The sequence below is a fragment of the Leptidea sinapis genome, chromosome 27 (assembly GCF_905404315.1).
Source record: "Leptidea sinapis chromosome 27, ilLepSina1.1, whole genome shotgun sequence".
Classification (NCBI taxonomy): Eukaryota; Metazoa; Arthropoda; class Insecta; order Lepidoptera; family Pieridae; genus Leptidea; species Leptidea sinapis.
The window spans coordinates 7,819,980-7,837,320 of record NC_066291.1 but is presented as its reverse complement, the minus strand read 5'-3'; the positions used below and the strand labels follow the sequence as shown (position 1 = coordinate 7,837,320).

General features: G+C 37.5%; 2 protein-coding genes and 1 long non-coding RNA gene across 3 annotated transcripts in view; 1 reads left to right on the top strand and 2 right to left on the bottom strand.

The window, feature by feature from the left end:
- LOC126972898 (uncharacterized) overlaps positions 1-17,341 on the bottom strand; it is a 193,056-nt gene that overhangs the window by 39,323 nt on the left and 136,392 nt on the right. The gene's annotated exons all lie outside the window — the stretch shown is intronic.
- On the top strand, positions 3,496-5,655 carry LOC126972885 (60S ribosomal protein L35). Its single transcript, XM_050819997.1, has 3 exons — positions 3,496-3,660; positions 3,865-4,001; positions 5,406-5,655. The coding sequence occupies exons 1-3, from the start codon at positions 3,658-3,660 to the stop codon at positions 5,635-5,637; spliced, it is 372 nt and encodes a 123-aa protein (XP_050675954.1). The 5' UTR covers positions 3,496-3,657; the 3' UTR covers positions 5,638-5,655.
- Positions 9,398-15,930, bottom strand: LOC126972824 (GDP-fucose protein O-fucosyltransferase 1). The gene is made up of 4 exons (XM_050819907.1): positions 15,525-15,930; positions 14,833-15,285; positions 14,240-14,525; positions 9,398-9,798 (listed from the first exon to the last, which is right to left on the bottom strand). Exons 1-4 carry the CDS (start codon positions 15,634-15,636, stop codon positions 9,498-9,500), a joined length of 1,152 nt encoding a protein of 383 aa, XP_050675864.1. The 5' UTR covers positions 15,637-15,930; the 3' UTR covers positions 9,398-9,497.

The following is a 17,341-nucleotide window of genomic DNA, read 5'->3' as shown; positions in this document are numbered from 1 at the left end:
TGTGCCAAGCAGACGTACGACGTCTGGTTTGGCAATCAGCGGTAGTTTTAATAGCAGACGTCGGAGGTCTGATTGGCACCTCGCGGGTTAACCATTTCTGTTCTAGTGACCTCACTGCAGTGAAAATCTGGACAGCAGAACAAGGAGACCTAGTGCTTGCATCAGTTTACATGCCAAGCGAGGGCGAGCCTCCCCCAAAAGAGCTGGCTGAACTGGTGCAACACTGTGAAGACCAATCTTTGGGTCTCATAATCTCTGCTGACTGCAACGCACACCATCCTCTGTGGGGAAGTAAGGACACAAACAAAAGGGGTGAGTTTGCTAGCTAAATATATTTTTCAAACAAACCTGAGCATTATGAACAAAGGTGCGGAACCAATTCTTGTAAGCTCCAGATATCAAACTACTATAGACATTACCCTGGCAACAGACTCGGCGGCTGGCCTTATCGAGGGATGGCATGTATCGGACGAACCACCTTTCGCAGACCACCGACTTGATTGTTTCCAAATACACTACAAACCAACACACCCTGAAGCATATCGAAACCCCCGTAAGACAGATATCACAAGGTACACAAATCTATTTACCAAAACACTACTGAAACACAACTAACAAACGTTACACTTAGTATAGACAACATAGAATCTAACATACAATTACTTACCACTTCTCTGTTAAAAAGCTACGATGTCCTTTAGTGACACCTAAAATCCGGAAAGAAAGTGTCTGGTGGCGGCCAGAACTTGAACGTCTACGCAAAGGACTCAGGGCACTTTTTAACCGAGAAAAAAATTAATACAAAAGAGCACAAAAATACTATAACAAGCAGATCAGATGCCGAAGAACGGAAGCATGGCACAACTACTGCAATAGTATAAGCTTAACAAACCAAAAAGGCAGATGATAGCTACACAAACACAGACCAAGAATCCTGTGCAATATTGCTAGAATCACACTTCTCCGGTTGTCAAATTATGTCAGACTCCGAGTGGACAAAAGAGCATCACAGTATACCAACAACCCAATAATGGGAAATAGCAAACAAAATGATAACTGCGGATAGAATAGAATGGGCCCTGAAGAGTTCAGAACTTTCAAATCCGTAGGGCTGGATAGAATTTTTCCAGCACTATTACAATGGCAACGTAATCAAACAATTGAACACCTAATACCAATCTACAGGGCAGTCCCTCGGGATGCCTCCCGAAGCAATGGAGGGAGGCGAAAGTAGTTTTCTTACCAAAACCAGACAAGGAGGACTACACACACGCCAAATCCTTCAGGCCCATCAGTCTAACAACGTTCTTGTTAAAAACACTAGAAAGACTCGAAGATAGATACCTGAGGGACGGAACGCTCAAAAACATAAAACTACACTCCAACCAACAAGCAGGAAAGGCAGATCAACAGAATCAGCACTCCACTCGGTGGTGCACAAAATAGAAATAGCTATCACAACCAAAGCTTCCACACCGGTTGCCTTTATAGATATAGAAGGGACCTTTGACAAGACTATGCACAACAGCATTAACCACGCCCTACGGAAATTCCAGAACCTGTCATAAGGAACTGGATTACCAAACTAGTCAGCAAAAGGGCGGTTCAGATAGTGGTGAATACTACAATGAGAGCCAAAGTGGTCAAAGGCTGCCCCCAAGGGGGAGTCCTTTCACCACTCCTATGGAACATAGTAGTTGATGGCCTCTTAAGGACGCTCAAAGAAAGAGGATACACTATTATTGGTTATGCAGATGACCTAGCAATACTGATAAACAGAAGCGCTGAGAACAAACTGTGTAAAGTAATGCGTTTAGCCCTAAAAATTGTAGAAGAATGGTGTGACGAACATCAACTGTCAGTAAATCCACAGAACACAGAACTTATCCTTCTTACAAACAAGAGGAAACTACCGGATCTCCAACCACCAAAAATTTTTAACACCAAGCTCTCCTAGTCAAATCAAATTAAATATCTGAGCGTCATCCTTGATAACTAATTAAACTGGGTGAGTCACATCGAAGATAAAACAAAGAAGGCCTGTATTGCCTTCTACCAGTGCAACATGCTAATAGGCAAAAGATGGGGTATCAGCTCAAAGATAGTACTATGGCTATACACATCCGTCATCAGACCTTACTTTACCCATGGATCAGTTGTATGGTGACCCAGGACACAGCTGATAACAGTAAAATCGAAACTACAGAGTCTACAACGCTTAGCGACCTTAGCGGCTACTGGATGCATGAGCACCACTCGTACAGGAAGAGGCAAAGGTAACTTGCCTTAAGACTAAGAGCAAACGGTCTATGGAAACAAAACACAGAAACCACTCACTCTAGAGTCCTAAAAGGAATCTTGAAGGAAATACCACTTCTTGATGCACCCATGGACAGAACACTGTGCCACCATGTATTCGATCGAAGGTATGATATTCGGCTTACTGCGGAAGCAAATGATAACTCTGGCATCAACGAAGTCAGAATATAAACAGACGAAATCCAAATCCATACACGGCACTGGAGCCGGAGTCTTCTCGAACGACCAAAATATAAAAATATCAACAACACTAGACAACCTAAACACAATTTTTCAAGCAGAATGTATTGGAATCACTAGACAGTCAGAGACCTTAACATAAAGATAATCTCAGACAGTGCATCCGTACTTCAGGCGCTACAAAACAACACCATAACATCTGTCCTTATACTGGAATGCCATAACGCACTTCAATCCATTGCCAAAAGGGGATCCGAAGCCGTAGCATATGGACCTGAGCCACTACTACCCATACCTCAGGCCCAAATTAAAAAATGGCTACGAGGAAAAACGGAACAATCCCACCCAACAGAATCGAGAAACAGCTAAGGTTGCAGGCAAACAAAGAATGCGGTTCCGGTGCCCCTAAAGAGGTTCGCCCGCTACCTGATGAGACTACACACGGACAATATACGCACAATTGTAGGTGCAGTAACCGGTCACTGTCCCTTGAACAAGTATCATAGGTCTATCATGGGTGTAACAGACAGCCCCTTGTGCAGAGGATGCATGGAGGCAGAGGAAACGCCAGAACACGGAGGAGTGCAGCAGTGTGGCCGAGCAACGGGCACAAATACTCCAATCACCAGCATGGCTTCCGGATGCCTGCAGAAACATAAAAAGACTGCTAGACCTCTGGAATGATCTGGGCTGGTTGAAGTAAGAAGACTTTTTTAAAAAACGCACAATGGCCCAATCAAGAGGCTAAGAGTGTTATCAGCCCAGGTAAACTAACTAACTATGTGCCATACATATTTAAAATAAATATTTCGAAATTCAACTTTTTAGACGGTACGGTTAGTTCAAAATAACATGACCGTCGCTTGCAATCTATGACGTTATTTTCAACGTAAGCTTTTTAATTTGCTCACGAGACGCACGCGTTGTATTCATAAACGTCGTCGACGAATTCAACTAGTTCAATCAGTTAACCTTAATGCGTTGAGAGCAGATCAACGGTTGATTCAAATAGTTTGTTGATTCAATCACTGTCAAAGAGACAGTGACTAACTGACTAGTGTCAAAGAGACAGTGACTAACTGACTAGTGAGGCCTTTTCATTGAGCGTATTTTGCCGTATGGTCCTATTTCTGTCGTGCTATTTCAAAAACCGACAAAATGGTTAGTGATAAATAAATATATCAATTAAAATCCATTTTTATTCCGATGATCTCTTGTGGTTGCGTTTGTTTAATGTTATTTTGTGACTGATCATTAAATTTGTGCATAGTTTTGAGTTATATTTTAAAATGATAATAAAAGGCGAACAAATATTTTCACTTAGTTTACACATTGTACCTTTATTGAGAGTTAATAAAATTTCAGGGGAAAGTAAAGTGTTCCGAACTTCGAACCAAGGACAAGAAGGAACTTGATAAACAACTTGAAGGGCTTAAAACGGAACTGACCAGCCTCCGGGTAGCCAAAGTGACTGGAGGAGTTGCCTCTAAGTTATCAAAAATGTACGTATTTCACATCATACCTTTACAATAACTGTGCGAAGGTTAAGTAACGCATTTTGTTATCTGTTTATGGAGTTATGCTCCTCTAAATGTTAATTAAAGTAAGTATTTAAGAACTAATCTAACATTAGAATATAATTTGTTGTTTTAACTCCTAATTATTACTATTGTTTAGTGTATCATGAGTTCAGTAAATTTAAATATATAGTATATGTAGGAAGGAGTAACAAACACTACAAATCTCTGAGAATAGAAGCTCTCATACTTGGGGTTTTATCAAAAACTATGTACTTATATATTGTTTTGTTATTGTTAAGTCAATTTATTATAAGAGGCTTAAAAATTAAAACAATTTTAAATATAACAAGAAACATTGTATAACAATTAACAAAAATACCTTATGCATATTAGGTGTTTCAGATCAAGAATAACAATTATTAATTAAATTAGTAACATGAAATAATTCACTTTTTCACCTAAATAGTAGCTGAATCTGAATCCATCAAATCTTTTTATGGTGCTTTCATTAATGATTTTCTGTTAGGAAATATTAGTAAACATTTCTAAATAAAAATATTAGTTAACAAATAAATCATATTGTTATAATTTGTTTTGGAAACATATTGTATCCATGCAAAAGCAGGGTATGTGGAGAGAGGAGAATGTAAAGATTTTCCATTAGTGTTGGAGTACTCAAAACATCTAACAAAATATGTTTGGAAAAAATCATCACACCTGTAGTAAGTGGCCTGTCTCGAAGTCACCCAATCCTTATAATATTAGTCATAACAATTGAAGTTATTATGATAAGTCATTTTATCCAGATTGACTTATGGTAACAGGCTCCTTTTGGACCAGACTGTCCATGTATCAAATTAGTTTTGAACCTTTTAAACTACATAATATAATTGTTCCCACAACCATAAGGACCATTATAATTGATACTGCTTTTGAGTGATTCATCACACTTCCTAGGTATTTTTTTTTTATGCCCGGGCATTTTTATCATCAGCCAAATTACTTTCATTGTAGTTATTGATCAATAATTGATATTTTATCAATACTTTTTTATATCTGCAGAGACTGCAGCTCTATTTTGTTTCACATTTTGTGGTGCCTTTTGGCATATACTGATATATACAATCATCATATCTTATCCCTGTGCCTTTTTAGAAAACTTCTGGCTTATTGGTCCAAACATGTTTTTTCTGTAAGGTCTAATTTGTCCAAATAAAGAATGATGTCTTATTATACATAATTCAGAGATGGAGTTTGGGTTATTACCTGAACTCTAAAAGTTTAGAAGGAAATCCCCATGCAGCACATGTTTATAATAAATTAATATACATATTATTATTTATTTTATAAATGCCACTTGAGTCTCATCTTTCATTTATGTTTCAGCCGTGTTGTACGGAAAGCGATAGCCCGTGTGTACATTGTATATCATCAAAAAATGAAGGTGAACCTTCGTAATCACTACAAGAATAAGAAATACAAGCCTCTAGATTTAAGGCCTAAGAAGACACGTGCAATGCGCAAGGCCCTAACAAAACATGAAGCTAAACTAAAAACAAGGAAGGAAATCAGAAAGAAGTCTCTATTTCCACCAAGAGTATATGCTGTTAAGGCTTAAGTAAAAAATTACAACATATTCCAAACTTTTATTGTCACACCTTTTTTTTTATATGATAAGAAATTTACTTGGGTAAGCAGCATTGCTAGCTGGAACATTCTTTGTCAATAGTTGGTATTTTATTTGCAGCGGTTCCTAATATTCAGTCTATCTCTTACTTGAGATAAAAATCGTAACTATTGTTGACTTTTTTCTGTCCCAATAAACTGTCAATGAGATGACATAGCTTACCAGCGATAGAAGTTCGTATGGAAATTGCAATTCACGCATCCCAATATAAGATGGGGCAATAAGAATGACTTATCAGGTATATTGGGACAGCTTCAGATTATTGACAGCTAATTACTGACAGTAGAAAGTAGTAATTGGCTTTTACTAATCTATCTAAAGGTTAAAGTATATTGTATACAAAGTGACTTCCCTGAGATCTCAAAAAAATCAATTAATATAAACATTTGTATTTTCATCTTTTCTACTATTTTATGGCACGCAAAACTAAAGATTTTGCTCGTGAGTTGATAGATTAGAAAATGATCAAATTATTCCTGAGATGGTATCCTTTCCTTGAGTTGATACCTGCTTAGATGTGACCTGAAATAACACTCTTTGATGTAATCCTCCATGTGTGCAGACGTTTTTAGTATGCCTTCCATGAGCGAGGGCAAATTGTGTGATTTTTCATTGTGAAGTCTATGTGGAACTATTTTTTGTCCAGACATCAATAACATGCGATAGTTCTGTAGAACACCCATCAAACAGTTTTCCACTTACACGGCATATTTAGTGCACACTTAATTGTGTCTGCACCTCCCATAGATTTGTTTGAAAAACTAACATTTGTGTTTTTTGTGGATGTGCTTACTAATAATTAAAGTCAATAATGTATACGAGACATCGTGAAGCACCTCAAGCTGTAGCACTACTACAAGCAGGCCTTACGTAACGTGAGGTCTCTCGAAGATTTCGAATTTCGAAATCTTCAGCGCAACGAGTTTACAGACGATATCTTAAAACTGGAGCATTCGATCACCGTCCAGATACAGTCCCACATCGGCAGCAAATGGTCGTATTTGCAACTTACTGTTCTGCGAAATCGCCGCTGCAACGCAGTTCAAGTACAACAAAGTCTGCGTGACGAATGTCAGAAGAAGAATAACTGAACGGAACCGGACTACAACGAGAGCTGCAACAGGCGCATTAACGGTAGCCAACCGAACACGACTTGAATTTGTTCGAGAGCATAGGATTGGACGTTAGAGCAGTGAGGTAATGTACTCTTCACTGATGGGACCAGGGTGAGTCTACATGGATGTAACCAACGTCAGAGAGTAAATTGTAGTTCTGGTGAACGTTATTCTCAGAGTTAAATCGAGGATACTGTTGTTTACGGAGGAGGATCTGTAATGGTCTGGGGCGGCATCTCGTTTACCGTACATGCAGCTTTAGTTTTCATGGAACCGGCGGGCCTTGCACGTGGAGTAACTTCTCATCGCTACATTACTGAAATTCTCGTAGATCATCTGGTACCTTACGCTGGATATATCGGACAGAATAAACAGTTGATGCATACTAATGTTGATGCACACGGTCTCATGTTGCTCATGTGGTGACCCCGGATCTACGCGACGTTGGCATTCATATAATGGACTGGGCAGAAGCCGGGACTTCAATTCGATAGAACACTTATGGGATAAGCTGAAAAGTCGGGTTCGAGCCCGAGTACCTACTCCAACAAGGCTTCCAGAGCTGCGAATAGCAATTGAAGATCTTACATTATTATATTTTAATTTAAGAACCATTTTATGTTATGTTTGTATATGATTAGGTTATGTATAAAATTAATGAGCGCATCTTATTAATTTTATCATCTTAAATAAATAAAAATAAAGAGGAGTGAAATACATTTCCTCAAGATTACATAGTCAGGTCGACGAATTCAAGGATGCAGGCAGTTATTCAGACAAGGGGAGAGAATACTGAAAAATAACTATTTATTGTTTTGTTACAGGCTTTAATTTTTCATTTTATTTTATGATTACTAGTGATTAATACTATTGAAAAACGACACTTTTGTAAAAAATTGATAAATACTAATGAATCCCTTTCACTATAATCATCATGAAACGCACTTTCAGTAGGTACCTATAATAGTTGTAAGTTTTATACTTTTCGAGAAAATCAAATCAGAGTTCCAAAGTAGCGGGTGGCCCGGTTTATTTGCTGTCCAGTGTATTTCTAACTTTTGTAACCCAATCTTAGATTTTAAAAGTTCTTTATATACTTACCTTTTTTTGTTTCCCCTGTTCTAATGATTTCTTGTTTTATTTTCTCTCTTCTGTTCTGCTTTCTATATTTTCTTATACTCTGTTTTATATCTTTACTTAACTTATATATACCTACGTTTTCTACGATCCTTTGTATCTCTGGAACTGATTACTTGTTTCCTTTCTTCAAGTAGATTTTTTGTTTCTGTTGATAAACATATTTGAGCTCGTATTTCTTTTAGATATCTAGGTTCCTAGTTTCCTTGTCAACGTCTGCACATCTTTCGGTCAGTTTGTTTGCTGCTACTAGGTTTTTAATACTCAGTTTAACATCAAACTTCCTCCTGGGTCTTTGTATGTCGTGGTCTGAGATCAGCCCTGACAATTAACTATATGGTTTGTGATACCTTGGTTTGTTGGTGAGAATAAAATCAATTTCATTTTTGTATTTGCCTTCTGGTGATACCCATGTCAATTTCCTTTAACTTTTCTAAAATTTGCTATTTATGATATAGAGGTTGGTTTCAAAAGGCATATTAATGAGTTTTACTCCATTTATGCTTCGTCGCGTACCAAATGTAAAATTTCCATGAACATGTCTTTCTTCTAGCAGGCTTTCACTTGTCTGGCCATAGAAATCTCCCATCACTATTAAGTTTTTGTGCGTATATTTCTTTATAGTACCTACTGTTTAGTTTCTCATAGAATATTTCAATTGTCTGCTTGTTCAGTCGGAGAGTAAACTTGCACGATAGACCACATGTCTTCGTAATTGGGTAATATTATATTTAGCACTGCTAAACGGTCCGAAATTCCTATGAACTCATCAATATATTGTATCATGTGCTTTTTAAGAATAAAACCTACCTCGTTTTGGCCTTCTTTTTCGCCTTTGTGATACAGAAGAGTCTTCATATTCATGTATGTATTCTCCAGCTCGTCTTACTTCGCTCAGACCGAGAATGTCCCATTTGATAACATTAAGTGCATTATTTAGTTCTGTTGGACTCTCGTCCGACTTTAGGGTTAAAACGTTAAGTTCTGCAGTATGAATGCTTTCTTTAATGGGGTGAGTTTTTGATTTTTCTTCGTTGTTAATGTTGTTTCCTAGTGAAAATATATTATGTTGTTTTGGTTTTTCGTAGGCTGGTGGGTCTTATTCTCCACGGGGACCAACGGGGTTTGGGAATGTCAATTTGGTCTAAATTTTCTTCCACGTACAAGCAAGCTGTGGAATTTGCTTCCTTTTGCGGTGTATCCAGGCCGAGACGGGTACCTTGAAAAGAGCACGTACACCTTTCTAAAAGGCATGCAGTGCTCCTGCGATCCCACTGGTGTTGCAAGATAATGTGGGCGGCGGTGATCACTTATTGCCCTCGTCTTCGATATAATCAAACGAGTTGAAAAGCGTCATTGGCGATACGACTCGCATTAAAAAGTACCTTTTTAGTTTATTTTAAAATCTAGTATAATTAACATTTTCCTGCACTAATATAAAAAAATAAATTTATTTTAATTATTAAAGCTGACAATATCTCATATACTTAATTTATTTTAAATTACTTTATTAATATATACTAAACTAAAACACACACACTATAGTTCTTCATGTTTACTCTTCTTTCGATTCGGAAAAGACCAAAACTCTGAAGGTATGCCTTTTGCATCTCTTTCCCTTTTCACAAATGCTGTGAATGAGGATACACAATTACCAATAAAGTAATTTGCACGACCCAGGATAGCCAGATCCAGATGTGGATTATTTGAAGGACTTCTTAACACGAGCACATCAAAATCTTTTAATGCTTTAGTTAAATCATCTATCATATGATTGGAGTCGGAAGCTACAAATATGAACTTGATGTCTGATATTTTCTTGAGAACTCGTTTTACTTGTCTGAAACAAAAATAATAAGCTTTACTACTTAATTAAGAAGTTTACTTGTTATGGCCAGCCTCCAATATAGAAGATAGTAGAAATCACGATACCTAGCTGTCCATTCATACCTTAACTGTGCCTAATATATTGTCAAAAATATGTAATGTAAGTAGATCATTTGGAAATAGATAAAAGCTTATCATTAACATGTAGTGTTATAGTCAGCTGTCAGAAAAAGAATGTTTATTTAGTTTATATTTGACGACCTGTATAGCCGAGTGGTTAGCGATCCTACCTACTAAGCTAGAGGTCCGGGGTTCGAATCCCGGTAAGTGCAAGCATTTATATGATGAATATGGATGTTTGTTTCCGAGTCATGGATGTTTAAATGTATTTATGTATGTTTAAGTAATTATATTGTATTAAAGATATCGTTGTCTTGCAACCCATAACAACAGGCTCTATGCTTAATTTGGGGCAAGATAATTTGTGTAAAAAGTGTGTCAATATAAAAAAAAAAAATTGTGTCATGTTGTAGTCCGGCTTTGAAACTGGGGAAAAACACCAATGGAGACATGTATGATATAACAAGCTCATCTGACCAACATTTCGCGTGTTTTGGTGAATGGGATGTGGAAATAGGACATGATGTTTTTTACCACGTTTTACTATTATAATTTTTTTATGGAAAAGGAGGACAAACCAGCGTACGGGTCACCTGGTGTTAAGTGTGCACCGCCGCCCACATTCTCTTGCATCACCAAAGGAATCACGGGAGCGTTGCCGGCCTTTAAGGAGTGTACGCGCTTTTTTTGAAGCTACGTATGTCGTATCGTCCCGGAAACACCGCACAAGGAAGTTTTTTCCATAGCTTTGTGGTACAGGGAAGAAAGCTCCTTGAAAACTGCACTGTGGAGGACCGCTACACATCCAGATGGTGGGCGTGTCGTGCGAAGGTGGAATTCGGCGGCGGGGATCAAGTGAAAGAGCTCTTGGGAACACCCCCTCTTCCCCATAATAAATGCGGTAGAAGACACACATTGAGGCGATGTCGCTACGCAACGCCAAGTGATCCAGCGGTTCACGGAGCACTGGGTCCCCGACAATTCGAGCTGCTCTGCGTTGCACGCGCTGGATCAAATGGATCGAGCTGATACTGCCGTGCGCCAGACCAGAGATAAAAAGCAATACTCCATATGTGGCCGGACCTGCGCTTTAAAGCGCTAGAATGTGGACAGGCTTGAAGTATTGCCGTACTCTATTTATGACGCCTAGCTTCTACGAAGCCAATTTGGCTTTGCCCTAGAGGCTTTGCCCGCGGAATTATCAATCGTTCAGACAGACATCAGGTCGGGTGAGTGGGGAGTGTATAAATACAAGAATTATGGCTAAGGATGTATTAAAAGCAATTAATTCGATCACGATTTACGCTTGCTTCCTTGACCATTTCATGGCCTTCGATTTGGTCTCGTATGACATCCTATGGGAAAAGATGAGAGCATCCGATATTCCTAATGAGCTTATTAACATCTTTAAGTACTGGTATGGGAACCAGTTGAATTATGTGAAATGGTCGGGCACCATGTCTGATTCGTACAGATTGGAATGCGGGGTGAGGCAGGGGGGGTTGAGCTCGCCCTCTATTTTTAATCTATATGTAAATGGTATGATCGAGGCGCTCAGCAAACAGCATGTCGGTTGTTACATAGACGACGTATGTTTCAATAACATAAGCTACGCGGACGACATGGTTTTGCTGAGCGCTTCAGTCTGTGGACTCAGAAAGTTGATAAGCACTTGTGAGGGCTATACAGCTGAACACGGGCTGGTGTATAATGTTAAAAAGAGCAAGTGCATGGTCTTTCAGGGAGGGCCTAGAAAATTAACAGAGATGCCACCTATAAGGCTATATGGAACACCGTTAGAAATTGTTGATCTATTTAAATATCTTGGCCATTTGTTAACACCTTCCCTGAGGGATGACGCAGATGTTGAGCGGGAACGGAGGGCGATATCGGTAAGAGCTAATATGGTGATCCGTAGGTTTGCAAGGTGCTCTTCAGATGTTAAGATTACTCTTTTTAGGGCCTACTGCACCTCATTCTATACCTGCAGCCTGTGGACTGACTATACGCAAAGATCGTACAGCGCCCTTCGGGTCCAGTACAACAATGCATTTAGGATGCTGTTGAGGCTCCCTCGCTATTGCAGCGCCTCAGCGATGTTTGCCGAAGCCCGTGTTGACTGTTTCTGTACAATAATGCGAAAGAGAGCCACGTCACTGGTGCGCCGAGTCCGGGGGAGCAACAACAGCATGCTGGCTACACTGGCGGATCGGCTCGACTGTGTTTATATAAATCGCTGTTGTAAACTGCACGTTGCACACAGGGACTGAAGAATATGGGGCTTTGTTATTATTATTATTTTTTTAATTCAATGATGTATGTACTTATTGTATGTAATTTATGTATTAATTATAATTATATCTGACTTTATTATTATGACATTTAAGTGGGCCATAGTAGCCAAATAAAGAATTAAAAAAACTGGTCGACGATTTATCGAGTGAGACCTGCATGGCCCGTGCATACGGCATCATCAGTGCCATCGTCTGCATAGCAATGTGTATGTTGTGTTGCATAAACTATCAGGAAGCCCAAATGAAGGAAGTTTTGACAGAAGGTCTTCGCTATATCCAGGCTGACTGCCAGTCTTTTTCCCTTACTTTCGATAGCCGCCGCCTGTGTTAGGTATACTAGAAGATCGCATTTCGACCGACCATGGCGAAAGCCGTACTGTTAGTCGTTGATCAACTGGTGACCCTCTAGGTATACCGAGAGCTGGTGGTTAATTATGCTCTTCATCATTTTGGAGAGCATGGAGGTACTATTACCTCGGCAAACTACAGGCCTAAAGCTATCTTTAGGCGTGTAGTTTGCCGAATCCGAACAGTCTCTATTTTTTGATCGGATGGAGAAGGGTTGATTACCATAAGTCAGGGACTACCGCTTTTTGAGTATGAGTGCCGTAATAAACGCGATAGGACCGGCATCAAATCAAGGGCACACGTTCTAATCTAATGATTTGAGAAATGCCAACCGGCCCGCTCGACTTCCTTACGTCCAAGAAAAACAGGGCTGGCTTTCTGTCTGAACCGCGGTTTGGTAGGGAATGTTTTTCCGTTTCCGCCGTGAGTCGAGTTGGAGGCAAAAAGAGTGCACAGAAAATCGGCTTTCTCTTTTTACGTATGGGCCAGGGTGTTATTCCTCATGTGCAGCGGCGGCAGGGACGGCTTGTTGAAGTTACCAAGAATAGCTTTCGTCAACGACCAGAACTTGCGTGTTCTGGTCGGGTAACTGGAAAGCTGCTCGCCAATTTTCGCACGGGTGATTTGCCGCTTACAAAATCTAGAGGCACGGTTATATTTTCTCTAGTTTGATACGCCTTTTTTGCAGTCAGATGCTGCTTTAACTGACACATCGAACCAGGCCTGTGATCTGCCATTGATCGGAGCTTGGTATAAAAATATTCATGCCCTGTTGTATCATATCGGCTGGTGCAACGGCGCAGGCACGCGGATCATCCGAAGCATTGTCCATGCTACGTGACCCCAGCTATTCGGCGTTGTGTCTGTTGAAATCACCAAAGACAGAGTTTTCAGCAAGCATGCCATCAATGTCAAGGCTGGCAGCACACCTGTGACCCCTATGGTGTTGCAAGATAATGTAGTCAGCAGTGATCACTTAACATCAGATGACCTCTACACATGTTTGTCCTACTCTTTCATAAAAAACTCAATCAGTTTTAAAAGCGCACAAAATGTGTGTGATAAATATATTTTCACAAATAATTATTTAACCTCCCACAACAGTTTCTTTAGAGTCATAACATAAAAAAATCTTTACATCATAAATCTTGTGTTTCAAAAAACATGTCTCATATGATTATGATGATTACCTTAATAATTCAGTTTGAATTTAATGTTTGTTTAACAAAAACTAAATACTCTCATGAAACACGGGAGAAATCCCAAGTGTTGCCTACTTTTTATCTTTCTATATATCGTATTTTTTTCATGAAATAGAATAAGTTTGTTGAAGTAGGTGTTACTTTGCGGAAATCCATAATTATCTAAATGATTTGAGATGGCATCCTCAGGACGTGTTGTCTCTCCAAACTCTGGCACGAGTCTCAGGCCTCATGTAGAGTCGAAACATGTGTTGAATTGTTTAAAGGTGAATATTGGCGGAATTAACACTAAATAAAACTCAAATCATATCGAGAATAACTTTGATCTTTGGTATTGCAGATGTCAATGAGCAGCGTGTCTACACCCCCATTTATTACAAGAATCCTTTAATGTAAGTAGCCTGAGTTGCTGTTTCACAGTTCACACCCTTAGTCTTACCACCCATTTCAATTAAATATTTATAAATATATTTAAAAAAAAATTACATACCTTATAATATCATTTTTTTGTGGCAGACACATTGATAAGGTTAATATTCCTCTTTCATTTTTATAACCAACACATTGTGAAGCAGAAAAAAGCTTGGGACTGTCTTTAACATGTTCACAAGCTTTTACCCAGTCTTGTCCATTCCTTAAATGAATACCTAGAAATCCACCACCACTCATATTTTCTTTGATAAATGTTTTTGCCATATTCTCCATTTTATCATTCCATTTAACATATTTCTGAAGATGTACATTTTCTATTTGAACTGGAAAACTAGCTGGAGCTCCTAAAATAAAAAAAAAATATCCTGAGTTAAGTATAAAGATATAAATAATTAAAATATATATATATATATATAAATTCGCAGGCACCTGCAAGCATCCCCAGAACACCCTCTCAAAGTTTAAGTACAACATGATCAATGATTCCTAAACTCATAGGTAAGAACACACACACAAACATTGATTATAATAATTGTTAACTGTAAGTTAACAGATTAATAAGAATTTTACAATTAATAATAAACAATGCAGTAATAATACCAGTTTGACAATTTACTTATAACAAAACTAATAATTAATCAATTCTATTACCTGTAAATGCTAATACAGGCCACTTTTGAGGTGGATACTTATGTATCCATTTATTGATCATGTTTTCATTGTGAGCATCATAGTTTAAAGGTCCATAAAACTCTGAACCAATAAAATCAACCCTAAATGTGTCCCAAAATGGACCAAATGGGTTTCCAGACTTTGCATTGCAACTCTTTTCTTGCTCCCCATATCTTTGAGTGTAACAAAATGATATCCTTTTCTCTGGTGGCCACATTACAGGTGCAATATCTTTCATAAATATTTCCATAGTTATGACTCTATGAAAGGAAAGTAATGTTGAAACATCAAAATAGGTGTCAAATGGAACTTGCAAGGACTTTGCTTCTCCATATCTATATTCAACCCATGGGGGTAAAACCAGTGTTCTATTCAATCCTTTGCTAAACGCTAAGGCTCCCAAAAAATGGTCTGCTTGATTTCCAAATCTTCCTAAAACAGAATTAACACATCACATTTCACTTATTGACGTTTCAATTACATAAACTTATCATGTACTGAAGACTTTTTTAAGATTTGCAATATGGTAAATTTATTGTATAAAATGTAATCTAAATACAATCATAGGTCGAAGAACAACTAAACAAATGATCTGTCTTTTCAAGTTTCTGCCTTCCAATTATTATGAGCCGTATAAATAATTGTATGAACCAAACAATTAGAAACGTTACCCATGCATGGACAATAAACGACGAAACCATTTTCAAGTTGGCTGATAGTTCTCTCTACACAGAGAATATGAATTAGAAAATATATTAGCCAAAAGAAGTCCTTTGATATCATTATAAAAATTAGGTTCTAATATTTTCCTGTTTGCCGGGCTTGCAATTTTTTAAATCATGTTAAACTTCGCGGTGTTTTAGTTCTATCAATAATTCAATATGTAATAGTACAAGTAGTTCTAATGTTGATATCGATAGTTTAGTTTTAAAGAATGTTGGTAAAGTAATTTTTTATGTACTATTATCTAGTTCGAGTATGTAGATAAAGTTAATAAGCATATTATGTATTTTTAGTTTATTTTAGAAAATATAAATACAAAAGGATTGTTTTTACTCAGAATACAGATGAGATACACATTTTTTTTTAATTTTATGACCTGGTAACTGTGAATTTTAAGTTCCGTCTTTTATTATTTTAGAATTTTTATGCTTTTCAATTAATGACGATCTATTTACATATGGACATATCATTCGCTGCACATAAGTGTGCTTAAAGACAATGTAAGCAAATTTTTCTCTTTAGTCATATGTCAACTGAGTGTCAATCAACAAGCCTAAGTGTGCTATAAAAAAGTGCCTATAAATAGGTTAACGACGCAACAATAAGGTGGTGTGACTTTTCACTGGTAAGTTTATTTTATTAATATCAGATTGGTTTGCAAAACGTGTAAATAATTTAGAAAATATTTTTTCCTTAAATATGGTACAAGTATTCACATACCTTTCTTTCCCGCTTGTCAGAATGAGACATATGAAAGGACGAAACCAGCACAGAAAAAGAAATGAGTTTTTTTTAAAGGCCCAGTCAAAAATGATTAGCAAGATAGTATTTTGTGTACAGAAAGTCATTGCTGGTAAATGTAAACGGCTCACAAAAACGTGAACAACAAACTAGTGCTATATACACAGTATCACAGAAGTATCGATACTTTTTGATAATTGATGGTTATAAACACCGCAAATCTGTATAAGCTAATAATTTTCGGCTTTCCGGTATACGATATAATGAAAGGGAATTGGCGCTAGTTGCTAACAAGAGAGAGGAGTAAAGAATTTTGCAAGCCAAATACGTCGATTGTCATTTGCTCGAAGCATTTCCTCAAGGTTAATTTTTAATTCACCACCAAAGCGTTTAAAAATTCATGCTCGAAAAGTATGATAAACCTTTTTCAACATTAAAAGTATTGAAATGTCTAGCGAATGTCAATACATTTAGTCAAATTGACTCACACACAAAAGTAAAAAAAATAAATGTATATGTCCGCTTACACTATATATACCAAAAAGATGCCCTAGAAACGATCTCGTAGTCTATAAGACATTATATTTTAACTAAATTAATTTTATAAGAGACAACATCTTGATAACCATTCTACCGAATTATTTAATGTAAATAAACTATTATATTTGAGTGTTTGTTTCTCTTAATATAGGTTTCCTAAACTTATTAGATCTAAATCCATTTAGTACGTTAAGGAGTAACAAATATGCAAGCAAACTAATAAACATACAAACTTTCCCCTTTATAATTTGAGTGTGGTTTTTGATTGAATGTAAAAAACCTCCGACTAAATCTTGATCAGAAAATAGGGACAGACTAACTAACGTAACACTTATAGCAACCCAATTTTTCGTGAGGGCTTAAAAAAATACTTAACTGCTACTCCACTGCTGTCACTGTCCAATACGGGTTCTAAATTCAACATACGTACCTTAAACTAAAAAAATGTTTACATTGCTGCCTATTGACACATAATATTTTAAAC